The sequence below is a fragment of the Juglans regia genome, chromosome 11, assembly GCF_001411555.2.
Source record: "Juglans regia cultivar Chandler chromosome 11, Walnut 2.0, whole genome shotgun sequence".
NCBI lineage: Eukaryota > Viridiplantae > Streptophyta > Magnoliopsida > Fagales > Juglandaceae > Juglans > Juglans regia.
Genome location: NC_049911.1, coordinates 24,478,937 through 24,501,494, shown reverse-complemented (window position 1 = coordinate 24,501,494; position 22,558 = coordinate 24,478,937). Strand labels below are relative to the sequence as shown.

At 35.5% G+C, this 22,558-nt stretch overlaps 3 protein-coding genes across 6 annotated transcripts; 1 reads left to right on the top strand and 2 right to left on the bottom strand.

The window, feature by feature from the left end:
• The first annotated feature begins 719 nt into the window (after positions 1-719).
• On the top strand, positions 720-4,128 carry LOC108986855 (probable E3 ubiquitin-protein ligase BAH1-like 1). Of its 3 annotated transcripts, XM_018959633.2 has the most exons (7): positions 729-837; positions 928-1,134; positions 2,193-2,437; positions 2,541-2,795; positions 3,284-3,421; positions 3,683-3,741; positions 3,843-4,119. In XM_018959633.2, exons 2-7 carry the CDS (start codon positions 963-965, stop codon positions 3,946-3,948), a joined length of 975 nt encoding a protein of 324 aa, XP_018815178.1. In that variant the 5' UTR covers positions 729-837; positions 928-962; the 3' UTR covers positions 3,949-4,119. The 3 variants fall into 3 exon arrangements, with proteins under 3 accessions (XP_018815177.1, XP_018815178.1, XP_035538603.1); XM_018959632.2 differs by having other exon boundaries at positions 720-1,134; positions 3,843-4,128; XM_035682710.1 differs by having other exon boundaries at positions 729-1,134; positions 2,241-2,437.
• Positions 4,129-4,222: 94 nt separating this feature from the next.
• Positions 4,223-8,049, bottom strand: LOC108986857 (nucleolar protein 16-like). The gene is made up of 4 exons (XM_018959634.2): positions 7,949-8,049; positions 6,946-7,308; positions 5,098-5,219; positions 4,223-4,910 (listed from the first exon to the last, which is right to left on the bottom strand). Exons 1-4 carry the CDS (start codon positions 8,010-8,012, stop codon positions 4,794-4,796), a joined length of 666 nt encoding a protein of 221 aa, XP_018815179.2. The 5' UTR covers positions 8,013-8,049; the 3' UTR covers positions 4,223-4,793.
• A 411-nt stretch (positions 8,050-8,460) lies between these two features.
• Positions 8,461-18,616, bottom strand: LOC108986854 (ABC transporter C family member 14). 2 transcript variants are annotated; one of them, XM_018959631.2, is made up of 12 exons: positions 18,336-18,616; positions 15,089-17,267; positions 14,404-14,724; positions 13,965-14,051; positions 13,222-13,836; positions 12,951-13,115; positions 12,265-12,559; positions 11,495-11,709; positions 10,500-10,805; positions 10,141-10,204; positions 9,813-10,052; positions 8,461-8,863 (listed from the first exon to the last, which is right to left on the bottom strand). In XM_018959631.2, exons 2-12 carry the CDS (start codon positions 17,189-17,191, stop codon positions 8,763-8,765), a joined length of 4,512 nt encoding a protein of 1,503 aa, XP_018815176.1. In that variant the 5' UTR covers positions 17,192-17,267; positions 18,336-18,616; the 3' UTR covers positions 8,461-8,762. The 2 variants fall into 2 exon arrangements, with proteins under 2 accessions (XP_018815176.1, XP_018815175.1); XM_018959630.2 differs by having other exon boundaries at positions 18,466-18,616.
• Between the last annotated feature and the right edge of the window lie 3,942 nt (positions 18,617-22,558).

The following is a 22,558-nucleotide window of genomic DNA, read 5'->3' as shown; positions in this document are numbered from 1 at the left end:
TGATATATTATCTATAAAGGAAAATGATACTTGAATAGATAAAATGTACCGATAAAAGTTATTGATAAGATTAAATTTTTTATTTTTTATTTTTTCTTACTTAAAGATTAAGGAAGTGATTATTATTAAATTAATATTTTTATTTTTTTAAAATATTTAAAGATATATAAAAAATGATTGAAATAAAAGAAGAAAAATGTATTTGCATTTATCAGTCAAATTTCATCAATTCATTATCGGTCCAAGTAGCATTACCCATATATCATACAAGTACTATAGTCTTATAGAAAATATCTTAACAACTAGTTTATTATGCCCAGTTTAAATTCATAATCTATCTCAACTCATCTCATTACTATTCACTAATATTTATCAATTTTAATTTATAAATTTTATTACTATTTATAATCTATTTTATTATTATTTACAATTCATCTCAATTTATCTTCGATCTAAACGAGACTTTAATAGATACATGTCTTTTTGAACGTACGTTACGGACAAACTCTTTGAAAAAAATAAGATATATAATAAATAAAAATAAATAAAAGACCTTGTTTTTAATTTATAAATTTGCATCCCTTCCTACCCAAATCATTTTCCTAAAACAACTCACGGTAAAATGTGGGTTAAGTTAAAACGAGAAACTTCCGTAAATTGACTTTTTCTCTGGGATTTGTTCCTTGTCCTTTAAATACTTTGTCACTTAGCCCAGGCTCAAACCGTTACGTATCATCCCACAGAGAGAGAGAGAAGAGAGAGAGAGAGAGAGAGAGAGAACCACCTGAAGGGGCAGAGAGCGTCGGACAAAAACTGAAGGATTCACTTTCAGACTTAGTTGGGTTATATTCATCTTACCAAGCTCAATCTTGATTTACCACCTTTTGTTTTTCGTTTTTTGAATTATGTGAAACATTGATCTTGAAGAAAGCAAGAGAACGAATAACAGTGTTTGGTGAAAGATGAAGTTTTGCAAAAAATACCAGGAGTACATGCAAGGCCAGGATAAAAAACTGCCTGGGCTTGGCTTCAAGAAGCTAAAGAAGATGTTGAAGAATTGCCGGAGCGATCTTCAGTCTGGAAATGGCATTGACGGGGTCCATGACAGCCAAACATGTCCTGACCATTGCCCAGGTAATTTGAAAAACAACCAACAGTTTTAAATATATTTCTCATATTTTCTAGTTTGTTTGGGTTATTGCGCAGTTCCCTAATCTAGATTGGCTTTTTGGTAAATCTGTTGGATTTTGTTATGTGCTCAGATCAAGTAATTTTTACTCGCTCTCTCTTTTATTTTTTTTCCTTATTGAAGGAATTTTACCAATGTTATTTGTTGCAAATGTTTTGTCTGAAATAATTCCAATAACACTTTTTTTCCTGCTTTTTTTTTTTTTTTTAGATAAAACCCAAATGATGTATGATTGAATGATTCCTTGGTTCTATTTGATGCATCTTCAAAGTTTTCTTCACGATCTCTTTCTCTGGCTCAATGTTCTTTTTTTATAGATCCTTTATAACTCATACTACCAAACTCAATCATGAAAAGTAGCTTTATTTTTCCATTTCAAAGCTATTTTGAAGGTAATAGATATTTCGAGTTATCAGAACAATAATCGATTGCAGTAGACGTCAAGACGATACCTGCAGACTCTAATATTATACTGCCCCATTTGGATAGTGAGGTGAAATGAGATGGGTTTAGATGGAAGTTGAAAATTGAATAAAATATTATTAAATATTATTTTTTTAATATTATTATTGTTTTAGGATTTAAAAAAATTAAATTGTTTATTATATTTTACGTGAAAATTTAGAAAAATTGTAACGATGAAATGAGGTAAAATGAAATCATTTCTGTATCCAAACGGCCGTAATCTAATTTTGGCATATTACCTCCCGTTCTTTTACCTTCGTCTGTAGGGGGGAGTTTTTTGTCGTAATGAAAGCAGTGGTACTTTGTATGTTATAATTCTGCAATTATCATGTTCATTCTCAATGCATTTGAAATGGGACTTGGTTAATTTTTTTTTTTTTTTCCTTTAACTGAGGATTGAGCCAAGTGCCATGATATGCCAATAGCTTCTGTTTTTGTATCATTTTGGTAGATTACCACTGATCTAGATTTCGAGATAAAAAATACAATATACTGGAGAAGAACTTTAAACGTTTAGATTGTTCTATCCGATGTGTAGTGTGCGATGGAACCTTCTTTCCTTCTCTTCTCAAGGAAATGTCTGCAGTAGTAGGTTGCTTCAATGAGCGTGCGCAGAAATTGCTTGAGCTGCATCTTGCTTCTGGCTTTCGGAAGTACATTATTTGGTTCAAAGGCAAGCTACAAAAGAATCATGGCACCTTAATCCAAGAAGGAAAGGACCTTGTCACTTATGCACTGATCAATGCCATTGCAATAAGAAAAATTCTGAAGAAATATGATAAAGTATATCTATCCCACTTTTTGAAATGAATGTTAACCACACGATTTGATAATATTTTGTTTTCCTTTTATGAATTTGCTTGAATTTTTTTCATTTTGACCTCAGATTCATTACTCTAAGCAAGGTCAGGCCTTCAAGTCACAAGCACAAAGCATGCATATTGAAATTCTTCAGAGTCCCTGGCTCTGTGAGCTCATGGCTTTCCACATCAATCTAAGGGAAAGCAAGATCAAATCTAGGAAGGCACCAACATTGTTTGAGGGCTGCAACCTCACATTTAATGATGGCAAACCATCACTTACTTGTGAGCTCTTTGATTCAGTCAAAGTCGATATCGATTTGACTTGTTCTATATGCTTGGTAAGTTTCCAGCTTTCATTTTGCTGAGTGTGCAAACTAAACTACATTAAGGACTTCGATGGAATCTCTGGGCTTTGTGGATGTGCATGGTACATGCTCTTCTGCAAATAGGACATCTAATAACATAAAACATCCACTTGCAGAACTAAAAGGTCTATTGAGATTGGTCTAGAAATGACAAAAAAATAATCATAAAATTGCTTGACCACAATCTAGTTTCTAATTTCACTCTAGACCTTGCATATGGTCAGTTTTTAGAAGTCAGGTTTCCATAGTCTGGATCTGCTCTCTCCAATAGGATTCAAGAATCATATTTTATCAGTATAAAACATAGAGCACTTCAGATTCTAGGACCAGAGATATTATCTGTTTGCCAATCTAAATAACAAGCGCAATTATTGACTCTGTCTTGATGGTACTTCATTGAGTTCACCTCCATTGACCGTTATTCGATTGTTAAATTTTTTTTTTTTCTTTTTTGGTAACAGGACACAGTCTTTGATGCGGTTTCCCTCACATGTGGCCATATTTTCTGCTATATGTGTGCTTGCTCGGCTGCTGGAGTGACTATTGTGGATGGACTAAAAGTAGCAGAGTCTAAAGCCAAATGCCCTCTTTGCCGAGAGGTAAGTTACCATATTTCAATCTCTTGGATTGTGGGACAGCTCTCTCTGTTGATGATAATGTCGTCGCAGGGTGACAAGATGCAGATATGTATCGAGTAGTTCTTTCGTTTCACCAGGAGAAAAAATTAAAAATAAAACAGAACTGAACATATAGAATTTACACAATCTTCATCTTTTTGGCTTCTCTGCCTCAAGAGCTATAAAAATATAAACTCTTCACCTTTTGGCAATACATGGTAATTCCTTTCTGTTGATTTGCAGGCCAGAGTTTATGAAGGTGCTGTACACCTGGACGAGCTTAATATTCTATTGGGCAGAAGGTATAGGCCTTTTGGAAGTTAAACCTTATGTTTAAGAAGACATTTGAATCAGAATTAATAGAAAGAATAAATGAAAAACTGAACACGCATATATTGAACAGCTGCAGGGAATACTGGGAGGAGCGGCTTCAGTCAGAAAGAGTAGAGAGGCTTCGGCAGTCGAAAGAGCACTGGGAGAACCAATGTCGGGCGTTTATGGGGGTCTAATTAGGCAATTTCATTCCTAGTGCTAACTATAGAATCAGCATCAACGATGCATCCGAAAATAATAAATGTAGATGCCTGTGACCTGTTTGTGTTTATTTTCTTCTTTTTCTTTTTGTATAGTCCGTTTTTGTTTCAACACAGTATATATAACAGTGATTTTATTGATTGCAACGGTTTGTATGGATGGTTGCTATTTTTTACTTGTTACAATCATTCGATGCCATGTCAATGAATGTTGAAAGAATGACAGTCAGAAATTATTTTCGAGAAAACATATCACGCCAAAGCAAACAGTGACGATGATTCATTGATACGGTGGATTACAGAGCGACTGTAAGATTTTAGATGGAATGATACAAAGGAATTAAACTAGCGGTCCTTAATTTACTTCGTCATCATCATGCCCAAGCTCAGCATATTACTTTTGGCCCTTTTTATCCGAAAGTAGCACAAAAGGTTCACTTCTTTCTTCTTCCAAGTCAAAAGTGCAACTTTCTTTGCAAGTTTTGGATCAATATTACCAGCTCCTAGTCTTATCAAACCACTCGTGTTTGCATTACAAAATAGAGGATACTCTGAGAATTCCAAACAACACCCCCACCCCCCGCGGACTTCAGCGTAGTTAAGACACAAGCCACCGGAGGATGGATTCGAAAGGCCCATCATCATCCACACACAAGGGTGCGAACAGAGAGGCTGATAATCATTTACCCTTGAGCTAAGTTCCTTTAATTTTTAAGTAACAATAGACTAGCATAAATCAGCATACAACAAATTGAGATTCCAAACATAGTACTGTAGTTCCAAGGGATCGAAAGGCATCCCGGCACCAAACAAAGCCATTCTCAACTGGAAACTATCAATGGATTCCTATCTTTATGCATGTGATACCTTTTGCAAAGTTTCTCCAGAGTTGCAACTGAATGCTGCATGGCATTTAGCTTTGTATCCATGAACATCCTCTACAGCACATGAAAAGAAACGATTAAGGAAAGCACTAATTTCACGAACTTGAGACAAAAAAAAAAATTGCCAATGGTCTTACAAGGTAACAGCATTTGCCATCCTATCTCAAGAGGTATATCCAAGGCACAAGTTCCCATAACCCCAAACCCCCCTTATAAAAAAATATCTGAACTTTTATTCTACCTCGTAATCGTCTCCATATTTCTCAATCAGCCGACCTATATGAAGACGCTGCATTGATGTCAATGGTTGTGGAGGTGCGGATTCCCCATCCCTTCGCTGCTTTCCCAGTGCTGTTTTCAAATCTTTGTGGCCAAAAGAGAAGTCATGGAATCAGCCATTATCAAAGACTGCTCAGATGGATCATGTCCTTTCAGTACAGATAAACTTGAACATCTATAACAGAACTTCCATGAAAAGAGATGTGCATTTACATGTACAATATAAATATAGCTAACAATCTAAACTGAAAACTTCCTGAAAGATCAAATTGATGGATCTCTTTGACCAACGGACCTTCCTTTTTTTACAGGTAATCAAGAAGTTTTATTCATTAGAAAATAGGAAAATAGACATAGCCCAAGTACAAACTGACCTCTAGAAGAGACTAATCTAATGGGTCTAGTGTTAAGCTTTTTGGCATTAAGACTTCACTTGCACAATTGTTTGAGGATTGCATTCACTTTAGGCAGATACAAGGGAAGTTTTCCTTCATCTAAACCATTTAGGCTTCTAACAAGTGCGATTCTTTATATTCTTTCCCATCAACTAGATGGAGAGTGGATGCTGAATTCAAACAGTTTCTTTAAAAGCTAAAACTTGCGTGTCTTATATTTAATGAATGTAGGGATTTATCAGTTTCTGTCTTATATTTAATGAATGTAGGGATTTATCAGTTTCTTGTTAGGCTGTTAAATTTTAGACATTTTATGGGTATATCCTAAGGTTTTATCACTTTTTTGGAAGGATGTTAGCTTTTGGGATTTATGGATGCCTGGATCCATATTCTTTGCTATTTTATACTTATATCTCGAATTTTAAGATACCTTGATTCATTAAAAAGGATTTTTTTTAATTGCCCCAACATGTATGCATGGTAGGAACGACATGGTTAAAAAGTCCTTCGTCTTGTAACAATAACAAATTTGCAAGGAAATGTTAAATAGGGACAGAGCCTTATGTAGGTCTGGGAGGAACACAGTGAAAGTAGCATTCCTCCAATATGGCAAATGCGATCAAGCAAATGAGTTATACTATATACTTCGCTCCCATCAAACTGTATTAAAGTGGCACAGTCCATTGACCCTTGGACAAACTATTGTTTTCCTAAAAATAAAATATAAGGGTTGATGGACAATGTCATGTCAACGCATTAGCATAGGTGTAGTATGTAGTATTTCTTTAAAGAAACATTGGCCTTTGCAACTCATACTCTCATATTCACAGGTCATATATGACCATTTTCCCATCACACTGAACTTTTTTATTTCTTAAAAGGTCTATATTTCTTATAAAAAAGAAAAAAGAAAAAAAGAAAGGTCTGTATTCTTACAAAAAAAAGCCATAAAAAAGAAAAGGTTATATTGCATGACAAAAGGTAAGTCAGGAGGCAATTAATACAAGATTTCCTGTTCTGAATCAAGCAAATTTAGTATTTAAACAGAAAATTTATACAGGAAAAAATGTAAAATATAGCACCCAGTATATATCATTCAGAACCCAGAATCCAACATCCTACACGAAAATTAAACTAACAGTCTACCGAGAGATCGATAGACCTAGAAAAGAAAAGAAGACATTTTTAGTACAGTCCAGTCCAATTGAAAGGTTATATATCTTCAATTAGTGTCTAATATTCACTGGTCAGACTTCCCAGTAAAGGGAAATGAAGCATAATGATCAGCACAGTCAGAAAATTAAATAAACAATAAACAATCCCTCAAATTTGGAAATTTATCACAGATTCAAACAGAAGCCAGGAATCATCGCCGTAGGAAAAAAAATGAAAATCAAAAGGGATAAAGAACAGACCGTCCTCCTCGAGGTCGCTACCGGAATCGATCGGATCGAGCCCCGTGGAGGCAGCTTCAGGTCCATCGGACGTCTGAGGGACCTGGAGAGAGTCGCTTTCGATAATGTGAGAGGTGCGGGATCGGACGCCAAGCAAGTTAGGGTTGGAAAGGACACCGAAAGACTTGTAGTTATGGATGACGCTGGCCTTGTCGTCCCACTTGAGGTCTTGCGGAAGCAAGGAGCTGAGCTTCGGAGGAAGAGAGAATGCCGGCTTGAATACGTTAGGTTTTCTTTTCGGTAGTCCCACCCGCACCTTCGGCTTCAACTTCTTGTACTTTCTACGTGACCCCCCCATCCTCTCTCTCTGCCTCTGTGGTTTCTCTGGCCAGGAGACGAAGGAGAAGAGTAGGGTTCAAGGGTTTAAGAACTTGTGGTAAGAAAACAAGTCCGAAACGTTGCGTTTAGATCAAGCAGTTCATGGAATAAAAATAAAAATAAAATGTTGTCGTGGGGGTCTCTCTATAGATAATGTTACCTTAATTATTTTTTATTTGGCTGTTTCTAATCTTATTTTCATTTATTTATTTTCATCACATCAAGATCATAAGTATGTTATTTTTTTTTTTTTTCATTTAACAAGTATAGTGTCTTACATGATAAATAAATGTTTTTGCATATCAAAATAATATTTCAATATTTACTTTCATAAATAAAAAAACAAATATGACATACAATGTATTAGAAAATTTTTTCTCATCAATCACTATTCATCATCACACACCCTACACCTTATGAAAAACAAATTCATATCCTATGAAAAACACTCTCACACCTTATGAAAAAAACTATAAGTGTGGATTGTGAGAGTAAATAGTGGCTGATGCATAGTAAATCTCTTACTTTTTTAAAAAAATATTGTAAGATATTATATTATTTTCAATAATTTATTTAAAAATTATAAAGAAATAAAAACATCCCAAGGGTGGTGGTTATCCCCACCTCTTAAATGGAATGAATCTACCTTTTTTTCCGACAGGCTGATGGGAGATCCACCCTATGAAGGGTGGTGGTCGCCGGCCGGCCATCCCTAACTAACTCCAAGCACTCCCCTCAAGCGGCCAGACCATTCTTTGAAGGCCGAACAACCACCTTCCAAAGCGTTTTTTTTTAATCTACAATATTTCAAAAAAATTATTTTTTAAATATTTTTATTTTTCAATACTTGATTCCTTGTGATTATCCAAATGGTGGTGTAAAGGATATTTTTTATATGAAATCTTAATAGAGGTTATGAGGTTGAACCTCAATTGGCAAAATTTGAAGAAGGAGATGAGAATGAGATTCATATCATTTGATATAAGCACCTTCCACCCTCTAGAGTCTAGACCCCACATGAAGAGCTCCCTCAACATGTATAAGAGATCTAATATGAGTAAAACTGGTCCATAAATGGTTCATATCTCGTTTGGGAAGCAAGAGTCCCCATAGGCATCAACCATGCAGCATTAATTGTGTCAAACAGAGCAAAAGCTATGGGGCATCAATAGTTTTCTTCAGTCAATTTATTTTAACGACTTAATTGTTACCTTGAATAACAGCACTAATATTGAGCTGCCCATAACTGTCATATGCTTTCTACAATTCAATTCCAATTGCATTTAGAGAGATTGCAAATAGTGGGGCGTTAATACAAAGAACCAGTGCATTTAAAAAAAAAAAAAAAAGTTCAATGAAAAGAGTAATCAGCTACCTAGTAAGGGAATTCTGTCATGGGATCTGATGGTCAGCCAAGACTAGCAGCAGTTGGATAGGAAAGGAGACTGACTAGGGTTGTCTTACAACCCAGATGAGCGGTTGGCATACTCTTGAACCAATGCCCCAAAGAGCGATCGCCTTTCGATCAGACGAGATGGTTTATCAAATTCCTTTGCCCATCCTGTCAAGAAGTAGAAAGAGAAGGGGCATAGCATAAGCTTCAAACTTCATTTGGTAAGCAATGCCAAGCAGTATCAGGCAAATCCTATAAATTATGAAGTCTACATGCAGCTTAAGCCATATGGAAGGAACAAAAACTTTCTTGTTTCCAAGGAAAACGATTTGGGTCCGCTCTTGTTGGTGAGCTAGATCACTAGGGATGTGCATAAAGGTTATTGATAAAACGGGCATAGTCAGCCTATTCTTGGTATTCAGCATTCAAAATCACAGTGGCAGAGAGAAGGAATGACTTTATTTACATTGGAAGAACAATATTTGTTTCCAACATATATCAATCTTCCTGTTCCAACAAACCTATAGTGTGTTATGAATCCAAATAAGGCACAAAATCAATTATTATTGGAAGCCTATTTCAATTAGCTTCATGTAAGCAATTTGTCGTATTATTTCCACATTCTTGTGTGGTTGAAAGAAAAATAATTTTCATAAAGAGATTTGAACCATTTCAAGCTGTCTATTGTGAAAGGGTTTCTCTATGTAAGAGCCCAATGCATGTTGAATAAAAACTGTCAAGCAAAATTTATCAATTATGATTTTCATCATGTATGAAAATTTGGAAGTCCTCAAAGTAGCCATCCGCTTTTATTTTTCCTCCCATCTTATTTCGAAAACAAGTAATCAATCCTCTAGTACCGCCAGGTGTATACCATAATGTGAGATCTTTTGGACCATTCTGGATGTAAAGTTTGCTAAACTGGTCATATCCTAAGTGAGTTGATGCTGCCACTACAATGAAACTTCCTCTTGGAATAATATTAAGTTTTTTCATGACCTAGCTACAAAGATGTGGACTCTGATACATTGAAAGGAAAATGTAGATCACAATAACCTCTAACCTATGCAAATGCATAATCTGTTCATGGAAACAAAGAAAAGAGAGAAACACAGACCTGCATCTATTACTAAAACCCTATCACAGTCCATGACTGTGGGTATTCGGTGAGCAATGCTGATAATTGTACAGGATGCAAAGTCCTCCCGGATGATCTTCTGAATTACAGCATCAGTCTGGGAATCAACAGAAGCAGTGGCCTCATCCATGAACAAGACTTTGCTATGCTTAAGCATAACCCTGCCCAAACAAAGAAGCTGTCTTTGTCCCACACTCCAATTGTCCCCATTATCAGCCACTAAGGAGTCCAATATTATGGAAATGGTCAGTTGCAGATTGGTGCTTCTTTTGGAAGAGCATACTGCAAAAAATGGCAAGTCACTTACCTAAAGAATCGAGCTTATCAGGTTTTGCAACCACCGCATCTTTAAGTTGGCAACGCTCCAGGCTCTGCAAAAGTAATAAGCTCTCAGCTCTGCAAACAGATGTTATATGCAAACTTTTGTACAGATGGTTCTTAAAAGTATGCCATGCCAGAAATGCTATAGTGTGCTAAATATATTACTCCATCAATCTTAATGAAAAATCACATGCGACCAAAAACATAATCAGGCCCATTAGAGCAATAATTGATACAGAAGTGGTATTTTAACTAGTTTAAAAACATATGTTAGGTAGGATAAGCATCTCTCCTGCCAGCATAAAACTCTTGACAATAATCTGAAAATAACAGAGGTAAGTTTACCTTCCATATCTCGTCATCTGAATACTGTCCAATTGGATCCATGTTGCTTCTCACTGTCCCTTCAAAAAGAACAGGTTCTTGAGGAATGATACCAAACCGAGACCTAAGATCATGAAGCCCAAGCATGCAAATGTCAAGGCCATCTATAATGATTCTCCCTCCCGAAGGTTCAACCAGCCTAAAGAAAACCTGGATCAAAGTTGACTTCCCACTTCCTGTTCGACCAACGACCCCAATCTTTTCTCCCCCATGAATGCTTAGAGTAATCCCTTTCAGAACTAGAGGAGTGTTTGGACGATATCTAACCTGCATGCCAAATATTCAAGGTATGATTAGCATAGATGTTATTATTAACTTGTTTTATGTTTGAAAGCATAAGATTCCCCTAAATTTTACCAGAGGTAAAAAATCTAGTTAAATACTTTCTGTTGATTTACGTGTTAGCATCAGGCCATCTTTATCTGCCTTTCCATCAAATTCTAACCACAGAATACTGATTTTGATAATTTAGGAATTTGAAGACATGAAGTGCAATATGTTTTTTTTTTTCTGAGCAAGACAAAAGTTATATCAACTAAGGGATAATACAATAGCGTGGGAGGGAAACTCTAACAAATACCACATGAAGTTCAATTTAATTATCAAAACATAAAAACCTAAGGGAAAATTACACTCCTTTACGCACCTAAACTACCACCGATTTTGCAAGATGCACCATAAACCACCAAAATTCGCAAGTTTTATGGTAAACTAACAAATCAAATTTTGGCAATTTTTCATCCTCAAATGAGATCAAACCATTAAGATTTGTCACAAGACCAATTTTCATTGATTTTAATGGTCAGATTTTAATCAACAGTCAAAATTGTTAAATTTGTAGTTTAGGGTGCAAAATACTAGTTTGATAGTTTAGGATGGAAATTGAAAAAATGGTAGTAGTTTGAGGGTGCAAAATATAATTTTCCCTAGAACAGAAATATTTGAAGGCCACTTACCTGCAAGTCTTTGAGGTCAATATTTCCATGGGTGGGCCAATTTGGAGGAGGAAGACGGTCTTTGATTTCCCATGATGCTTCTGATGGAATATTGGTGAATTGCTTTATTCGCTCAACAGACACCATTCTGTTTTCCACGAAGCAGCTCATATATATGGCCCAAAACAACACGGCGTTTAGGGACAATCCATAGGAAAGAGATAAACCAACATTTTCTGCAAAATTTAGAGGAAATGAATGAGTCAACTTTTCTGTAATGACATGTTGGTACGTTAAATGTGTAAAATTTGATGGTCTTATAATAAAGAAAGGAAAAATAAATAGATTTTATGGTACGCCGCAATATCATTCATATACTGGATGAGCTCATACATTGAAAACACTAAACATATCTTGAGTTTTGATTTTAGCAAAACCCATAAACAAAACCCAAAAGAATATTAAGAGTCCATAGATCATACGAGAGATTTCAAGATATTGAATTCAAGAATTCTCATTTACCAATAACAAGAGACAGTGAAAAATCTTTTGTAAAGCCACAATTTTGCATCTTGAGTTTACCAAAACCCATAAGGAAAGCTCAAAATAATGTCAAGAAGCCATAGATTATCTGATACATTTGATATTGAATATGGAAATTCTTATTCACCAGAAACAAAAACCAAAAAAACAACAATAGGCAGTGACAAATCATTTGTGAATGATCCTTTGTATAAATGTCTGGCATCTCATATAATCAAATTACCATTATTTATTGCCAATGCTCATACCTGGCCTTATGACACTGCTAGGTAGCAGGATCATGAACATAGTAGAAATGCAGAGGATGAAGCTCCCAAGCAGTTCTAAACGGAAACCCAGCCACTCATTGGATCCATTGTTATGGAAATCCATACGTAAGTTGGCATTAACACGCTTGACATTCTCCTCACAAAACCCCTCCTGCTTCCTGAATGAGCGGATAGTTACAACGCCAGAGATACTTTCCGAGAAATGATGGATAACAGGTGCTTTTGTGATAGAGTCAAGGCGGGTCAATTCACGTGATGATGCAAGATAGTACCCCTGAACCACAAGATAGGGAAATCATCAACATCACTTTACATGATCTCATTTCTTTCAAACAAGTTGGGTTCTGATTATTAATGAAACTTTAGCTGTAAAAAAAAAATATATATATATATATATATATAGTTGCTTTTTCTTTGTATAAATAAAGGGACCCTATTAAGCATCGACATGCCAAGGTTCAAAGTTGTTCAGAACGAATAATAGTATGTATGTCCTGGGCTCTGGTTCATCCACTCATTAAACCTTCTGGCTAATGGAATTCTATTAGGTGACCACCTATGGAGGCATATGACATGTTTAATGAAGTATAATTTGTCTCTTTAATGTGAGATTACAATAGCAACAGCAACAAATCGTAATAACACAATACAAGGAGGGCCCATACCCGATACCAGACATTCAGCCATGCAAGCGGAATCAATAAGAATACCGTGGGCCAAGAATACTGGCACGTGATGATGAAGATGCTGATCACTGTGATGTACATGGAAATTGTTAAGCTCATAAAAAAGGGGAGGAAGAGGTCAATGTTCGTCTGATCAGTTGAAGCCTGCAGGAAGGAAAAATAAGAAATTAAAACTTCATCAATCTACACAACTTCACATGAAAAATGAAACCTTAAACGCTAAAAAAACCATCTTATTCTGAATTCTTACCCGACTTAGAATTCTTCCTGAAGGTGTAGTGTCAAAAAATGACATGGGAGCATGCAAGAGACTGTGCAGGATTTGCACAAAGAAAATTTGGGCTGTCTTAAGCCCCACAAATGTAACAGAAAAGGCCCTTATCAGTATCAACACAAATGAGACAACTGCAATAATTGCATAGACGGAAATGAACAAAGAAGGGTTGAATGACATAGCACGCTCTTCTGAAGTTTCGAATGCCAACCAATAATCACCCGCCATCAGAGATACTTGCCAAAGTAGAGACATCACCAGCACTGCAGCCACACCCCACCACCCAAAAGCCTCAGTGCAGTAAAGTTTATAAACATGCAAGCTCACTTTGCCAGTTTCTCTCTCCTCCTCTTTGATGAGCTTGGATGTCCCCTTATCAGAGTTTGGCTGATCAACGGACTTGCCCTCGCCATTGGCTGAGGTTTGAGTTGATTTTGGTAATTTGGGGGAATTTTCACCAGGCATTGTGGTGCCCACCTCAACAAGTTCCATGGACGTGTCATGGGCAGCAACAAGCGCTGTGAAATCCATGCCAGAATCTAGTAAATCATTGTACTTTCCCGATTGGACTACCATGCCATCTCTCATAACCTGATATCAGAAAGCAAAAGTGAGAAATAAACTCACTAAACAGATGTGTGTTACTGTGTGAGTAATAATTGAACTACCAGCAAAAAATAAGTCATAATTACACTTAACAGATAAAAAATTGCACTTACTAAGATAAGATCCACGTTATGCAAGAAATCAACTTGGTGGGTTACAAGTAGAATAGTCTTGCCTTTGAGAGCTCCTCTCACACATTCCTTTGAAAAGGCATGAATACAAAACAGTTAGAAACATTCTGATACCATGGTCTTAAGGAGAACAAAAGAGCTATCTAAATGTAAGTCAAGTCAGTAGCTTCTGAAGTAGAAGTAGCATGTTACAGAAAAAACCATTTAAAACAAGCAGTCTGGTTTATAGAAAGTAACATGTGGCAGCAGTATATGCACTAAACATAGATCTATCATAATATAATACTACCTCAAAAGTTATACTATGTTAACTTTGCTTCAAATGACAAACTATTGTGTCCAGTTGTTTGTGGAATAAAACAAGAATAATTAAGTTTACAAAGAAATTCCAAACTAGAAAGAAAGTAAAATTCAATGTGACCTTGAATATTTCTGTTCCAGTATGTGCATCAACAGCGCTAAAGACATCATCAAGAAGATAGATATCACAATCCTGATATACAGCCCGAGCAAGTTGTATTCGCTGCTTTTGGCCACCACTTAAATTGATTCCACGCTCTCCAATCTCAGTCTGATCTCCATACTCCATCATTTCCATGTCTTTTTCCAAGCAACAAACCCTGATGACTTCCCTGTATCTCTCTCTGTCCAGTGGCAAACCGAATAGGATGTTCTCTTGAATGGTGGCATTTTGAATCCATGAAGTTTGAGCTACATAGGCAGTTGTTCCGCAAACCCTGACCTATTTAACCAAAGACATAAAGGTCGGTCAGAGATTCATAAATCAGAACAATTTACCAATTTAAAGTTTTCACTAGCTGTGTTTGATTATGCTTCTACCATGTAAGTATCTATATACAAGTAACAACTGGATTAATCCCAACCAACATAGAATTCAAATCATGTTTACAGCATACAATGCATAAACATAACATAGACGGGCAGATATAATAGCAGAAAGGCTTTCTCAATGAAACATGCGCACAGCACCTAATTAAATTCTTTTTTATAAGAAATCTTTATTAAAAAGTGGATGCACAGCACCTAAATTCATGACGAAGGAAAAAAGAAAAATCTCATACACCCTCCTCCATTAGAATCCATACCTTTCCTGATATTTTGTGCATCTCACCAAGAATTGATGCTAGGAGAGAAGACTTCCCAGATCCCACAGTCCCGACAATAGCTGTAACCTCCGCTTTATTGATCTCCAAATTTATATTTTTCAAGGCTTCCTCTCCATTTTCATCATCCCAGCTAAACACCCCATCCTTAACTTCCACAGCAATTCTACCATCACATCCCTCCTCTCTCTCCACCGAATCGTTCATCAATTCCCTACTCATCATGTACTTATCCAACCTCCCAAGTGATATCATTGCTTGTGAAAGAGAGATCATCGATTGTGGGAATGTCCTGATTGGTTCCTGCAAGATTTTGAAGATTGTAGTTGTTGTGAACACTGTCCCTGCATCAAGAGTAACTCCTAAGAAAATTGCAGTAGCAAATGTGAGGGTCGATATCAATAACGGGGTGCTCCACATTACAACAATATTTCCAGAGATCGAGTACATGAACTTGGAAAGCCATCCAAACTCCGATTCACGGAAAGCTTGAATTCTCTTATTGAAGTGTTCCTCCCATGCCTGGAACTTGATTACTCGCATGTAATTAAGCATCTCATTTGTTGCCTTCATTCTGGAATCGCGATTTCTCATCACATTGAATTGGAACCGGTTATTCCTCCGAGTACCGAATATAATAAATACCATAACACCAAGAATTCCAAAAATTGCTGTAATTACTGAAGCGCCAAGGTAGTTGTACAGGAGTACCAAGGCCACAGCAACTTGCAAAGGCACTAACCATATGGAATGCAGCTGTAGCATCATATCAGACAGCTGCTGAGCATCAACGGCCATGTAATTCACTATCTGTCCGACTCCATGAGCCTGCCGAGCAGAACCTGTCAACCTCAGACCCTTTTTGTACAAAGAAGTGATAAGAGTGGATCGAATGAGCATTCCAAGCTTCTGAGAATTGAAGTTAAATTGGTGAGTCGAGAGAACTTCAACAAATTTTGCGGCGAGGAGAATCAATACAAGGTAGTATCCTTCGTAAGGGGAGCTTCTCTTCCCAGAGGTGAAATCCACGAAACTTTGTATAAGAATGGGCCCTACATACATGACACAGAGCCGCACAATTGCAAGGGAGGCAGTGAAGGCAATTTCCTTCCAGAAGCACCGGAGCAATGTGGTTCGGACCGGGTGATTTGATTTTTCATGTGGTTTAGGCCAACTTGATTCAAAGACCACTGCCAATCTTTCAGCTCTATGTTCAGGTGAAAGGGATGGGATTTCTTCAATCTTGAGAGGAGATTTATAGCCTTTACTCAGCAGGGGGTTCATCCAAAGCCAAAAGGCCCTGGAAACTATAGAAGCTGAGGCAAATCCAGTCACATTTGATTGGTTCAAAAGCGGTTCATAGGATTTTGTTTCTACATCCATAATTGTTTCAATTTCTCTCGTCACTGTCACCCCAGTAGATCCTATAATAGCAGCAAAAAGAAGAACCATGGACAACGGAAAAGAAATTATAGAAACTACATCATCCAATGTCAAATCGATGTCCTGTGGCTCTCCTACAAAGACTAAACGCATAAACCCAGAGGCCATAAACAAGGCAGCAACAATGAAATTTGCAACCCAATAAAATCGAAGTGATAGAGGATGAGTAACAGCTTGAAATCTTTTTTCATGGATGATTAAGATTGTGATTACTGCATGAGTTATGGCTTGGACTAGCCAAAATAGTCCATCAATTAGTTTCCAAGGAAATTGCGTGCTGCTACTAAATGTTAAAATGCTTATAACTGTGTAAGAAAATGCTAACAGAACGCTAGCAATCAGACACAGCTTAAACCACAGTGTAGTCCTTAGAGCAGCTCTGTTGTTTCTAACGAGGGGCTTGTGGAGGTCAGAGCTGGTTTGGCTGTTGGAGGTGAACTTTGAATAGAGCTTTTGAACTCCAAATACCAAGAGGGTGAGCAAGAAGACGAGGTCAACAGAAGATAATAGAGTTCTTTGAGGACACGGGGAAAGGAAAATGAATTTTAGCCAATGGAATGTGATTGAAATAGGGTCGTCCTCAGAGGATTGCATCAGAGGGCTTGAGCATGAGATAGAAGTGATCCAAGCCTCAGAAGACATGTTCCAAACTTCAAGTGCAGAGTACAGAATCACTCTTTCCACGCAGGATTTCCGTCAATCTGCTTCCTCTCGCTACCTGAAAAGAACAGACAAAATGGATCAGGATCCTAGAGAACATTGACAAAACCTTGTAACATGATCTTTCGAAACTAAAATAAAAATCACCCCCCAAAACGAACAAGATTCAAAATCACGTATCAGATGGCAAAGATGCAATGTAAGATTATAAGTGTGAAATTAACGGACATGGTAGAAATAAATAAAATTATTAAATTCATCTTTTTCCATTGGCTTCCTAATTTGTTTTCAAAAAATATCTCATCTTATTTCATCATTATAATTTTTCTAACTTCTAATACAAAATAAAACGAATAATTCAACTTTTTCAAATTCTAAAATAAAAATAATATTAAAAAATATATTCTAACAATACCTTATTTAACTTTTTAATTTTAATATCAACTCATTTTATCTCATATACAAAAATAAACGAGTAATAATCTTATAAACTTGAAATCAACGAGGCCAAAAAACATAGCTTTAGAAGTTAGGGTAACGTTGTAAAACATTAAACTCGAGGCTGTGAGAGTTCAGAGGTACTGCCTTAACGTCTACTAGAACCAAGTCGCAGACAATTTTCCAGACCAAATGGGTGTTCTTTTCTTTTCGCTATTTCTTGGCAAATGAACTACATCGCACAAAAAACGAGAAATGAAGGAGTGACAAGCGCATCCCTCCCATCATGAACTTCATTGAACAAAAGGGTGCTCAAAACTGGCACTTGCCAAAACAAACCAATTACAGAAGCAAAGGTTAAAAAAAATAAAAAGCAAAAGGAAACAAATGTGTAAAATAGGGTAGGATCTAAATAGCACCATCATAAATAGTAGAGAAAAGGGCCTGTTGCCATAAACACGTTATCTTCGCAAATCAAATTAACTTCTTCGAGGCCATCCACTGGTAATTAGTAAGACCCATCATATCACGTTCTCACCCAACACTACAAACGTTACTAGGACAAACAAAAGATACTATACGGAGAGCCACTACGGAGTAACAGTAAACAGGAAAAGCCAGAAAACAGTCATAAAACCGAGACATGCAAAACCGAGAGGACCGTTTACAGAATGCCACAGTAACTCACTTTCGGTATACGAAGATTGTCAAAGAGAAGCACGTATAGCTATTCCCAGAGTTTTCATCCAAGCAAAATGATATACGGCAGTATCATCAGTCTGACTACTACTGCACCAGAAATGACCAAAAATGAATACCTTGGAACTCAGCTCTAGCTCCTGCAAATCTTGGCAAGCCTTGGGATGAAGAGAACATCTCTGGTCTCTGTTTACAGCAGGCTATATATATGACAAGGCAGCAGACGAAAATTCCTGGACCTGATCAACTGGCTCTGCGGAAGAGTCGTGGAGAAATGGTTTTTTAATTTTTTTTTTCCAGATAAAACGTATTCCTAGTCGTTCATTACAATTTACACTTGTGTGGTTACCATTTAGGAAGGGTTCGATGCTCAATTGCCGCCGTGGCGCGTGCATATTCTGTTCAATAACAAGACAGGTGGGAATTGGGGAAGGGTTAGGAGCTAGTTAGTAACGACGTGGCAGCAGCTGAGCGGTGCAATCAACCAAACCGAAGCGGGAAAACCCAGAGCGCGTGGCACTTGCAGTACTTAGCTTTGTAGGAAGACAATGTCACAATATGTCATTTGTACTGTTGCGCTTTTTGTTATTTTATGTTATTGTTTTCTTTGGAGTAAACAGTTGTCGTTTTACACATCAAAGAACGACGACCATGCATTGATTAATAAAATGGCAAAAACTGTGGGCCCTTTTCCTTTTTTTGAGTCTGGCTGCCGTCAAGAGTAGCACATTGTAATTGACCGTAACTTATATTCAGAGTTTTTTTTTTTTTTAAATATATTTAAATATTTTTAAAAAATAAAAAAATACATTAATATATTTAAAATTATTTTTTTAATTATTAAATAAATAAATAAATAATTTTCCAAATGAGCAGTACCATTGAGGTAGCAAAATAGATTTTTTTTTATATAGTACCAACAATGAATGCTAAGTTAAAAATAAATAAATAAAAACAATGAATGTGCTTATATTTCAACAATATAAATTTTATGTATCAGTTATTATTCATTTTTACATTTCATATTCATAATTTTTTTTCCATAGAATATGTAATATTTTTTATAAAGTGTAGAGTGTTGAGTAGTGACTCGTGATTGATGAGAAGAAAATTTTTTTCAATAATATCTACATAGAATTATATTTTAGATTAAAATATTTCTATAAAATGATATTATTATTTTTTTATAAAAATACCCCCATTAAAAATATGATTATAAAGATGATTATCATTTTTCATATAAAAATAGTACAAACCATAGGAAAGTAAAAGTTTTTGTTGACCTTATTTCATATTTGATTATGTTGAAAAAGTTGAATAAAAATTTTATAAAATTAAAATATTATTAAAATATTATTTTTATTTTAAGATTTGAAATTTTGGAATTATTTTTTGTATTTTATTTAGAAGTTTGAAAATTTTGTAATGATATTTAAGTAATTATTAGATGAAAATTTTGAGTATTTGAAAATTTAAAAAGTGTTTTTCATTTTAGTGATGTTTGCGAAAGAAATTATGAAAAATTTTGAAATGAAAAAGGAGACTAGAAGAAAAGTTTTGAGATGAAAATTCAAGTGCTCAAATATAGCCTTGATGATTTCATATTCGAGTATATTGAAAAGGGAAACTAGAAGAAAAAGTGTGGACTTAAAAAAATATTTTAAGAGGGATTTCTGTTTTGAACTCTCATATACTAGTTAATAGAATGAATATTATCTTAAAACTAAAATAGGAAATGTAATATATATTGAGACTAATATTTTTTACGGTTTTTTATCTAAACTTTTTATCTAAATCAAAAAGAGATAAATATAATATATAGATCAATTTTAATATATATATATATATATCTGATGGCTTTCTAAATCTGTCTTCCAAGTACAGAAGCTATCAAAGTAATCCATGGTGGAGTTCCAATGTCATTTCTACTGGGATAATAGTATTCATGCTAAGCAAACATATAATGAGTTACATTTTGTGCAATGAATGTGTTTGAGAAAGGGATTTTTATATAGCTAAGGAGAGAAACAAGAATATATGCTTATGTAGTGTTGTGGAGGGGATTGAGGAATGGATGGTTATGATCTTTTTATAAAATGATTTTCTGGATGTTTGTAAATTGAAGGAAGTGAAACAAATGAATATTAGTGAAATGTGTGCAAGAAAATTAGATATTGCAGAAAAATAAATTCCAATGAAACAGAATATCTAACACAAAGGTTGCAGGTTTCACCATTTCACATATTGTTAATGAAAAATGCTCAAATCCCTCTTTACTCAACAACCAACCCATTCGTAAGGATCATGGTTGAAAAATATAATAAATCATGCATAAGTTATGTCTCAGCCCTAATTCCCTATTGAGTTGCAAAGATAGATATACAATGAAAGAAGTCTATAAAAATCTTACATCAGTTCAAGTATCAGTTGTGTCTAGCGTCTACAATAAATCAGGATTCATGAGAAAGAATTTCAAGCTTCTCTAAATATAATAACATTGCAACTCAATAAGTTGTGAAATGGAAAAAAAAAAAAAAAAAAAAAAAAAAAAAAGAGAGAGAGAGAGAGAGAGAGAGAGAGAGAGAGACAATCAAACAACTGTTTCTAGGTTACTCCCCAAAACCTAGGCCTATAAATTTAGCCTAACATCTTTGAATCCAAATACTCTATCCACATCTCCAAATCTTCCCGAAACAGCAAATGAAGAATAAACTTTGTCCCAAACAAAAGTCTAAAAAAAAGGCAAAAATAGAACCCTTCAAACGAAATCGAAAATCCCCCTTTAGACCCTATGCGACTTTTTCTCTTCTCTCTTTTGGTTGGCTGGTTCTGCACCCTCTTAGACCACGATCCTGTGCTTCCTTTCCACTTCCGCGTGCATGAGTCTACTGCCCAGCTTGAGGCCAGCTGCTGTGCCTTCCACTCCCACGTCCCACTCCATAACTTCATCCTTCTTTCTTTTCTTTTTTTTTTCTTTTTTTTTTCTTTTTTCTTTTTTCTTTTTTCTTTTTTTTTTCTTTTTTTTCTTTTTTTCTTTTTTGTTGTTTCGGCTCATAGTCCCTTAGCCCACTTCCAGCACATTCTTTTAGGTGTTGCCGTGCTAGATGGGTATTTTCAAAAATACCCTTGTGTTTCTTTTCCAATAGTGCCAACAAGAGAGAGGTTCTAAAGGTATTGCAGTAAGCTCACATGGAGCTGCGTTGGCTACTACTACACTGGCTTCTGGTTGCCAGTCCAATTGGTGGGCCTTTTCCAAAAATTCCCTACATCAATTGGGATTAAGTGTTCACAATGAGAGGGGTAGAATTGAGATATTAATTATGATGTGGCTTAACAGCTGCATAAGTCATTTTAAATGCAAAATATCAAGATTTAACATTGAGTCAAGTACTAAAAACTACTACATAGTTAAGTGCTTAATTCATTTTTTGGTTAAACAATTCATTCACTTTAGCAGCTTAATCATGTAGTTTTTGACACTTTATCAATACCATCTTATAATATCCCTATCATTACTCTTAAAATATATAATAATTACTCTTAATACAAGAGAATCCACGTAGTCTTTCTATGGCAAATCCCATCTCTTTAAAAAGATTTCTTCTAGCTTAATATATAATTTATGCAAGGGTAATGATATATAATATGCAATTTTCGTTTTTTGTTTTAAAAAAAGCTAGTATTATTATTAATAAAATAATTTCTTTATATAAATTTCATATTTATTATTAAAAAAAGGCCAAAATTGCGGATAAAAAAAGGGAGAGGAGTAGATGGTTGGTGGGGATGGATTTAATGATTTATATATATGTAAGGTGAGGGTCATCACCTGATCCCCGTGTGACTCGTTTCCTATGTGTTGAAATAATTGGGATCATTATTTTTTTTTTTTTTTTTTGAATAATCAGCATTTCATTGATTAGTTGTTGAACAGAACAGAGTAAATACATAGAAGAGGAACCTCCATATCCACTATACAATATGCTATCGACAATGCACTCTTGCCTAGTGTATGAGCTAGCACATTTGCAGCCCGATAAGTATGTCTAATATTACAATCATCAAAATAAGGAAACTAGCTCTGATTTCATATATGATCAAACCAAAATTACTGTCATCTTCCTCTATCTGTTGGGTTGCCTCTACTACTCTTTTTGAGTCACCTTCCATTACAACCTTTGTCATTCTTAGATCAATGCCAAACCTGATACC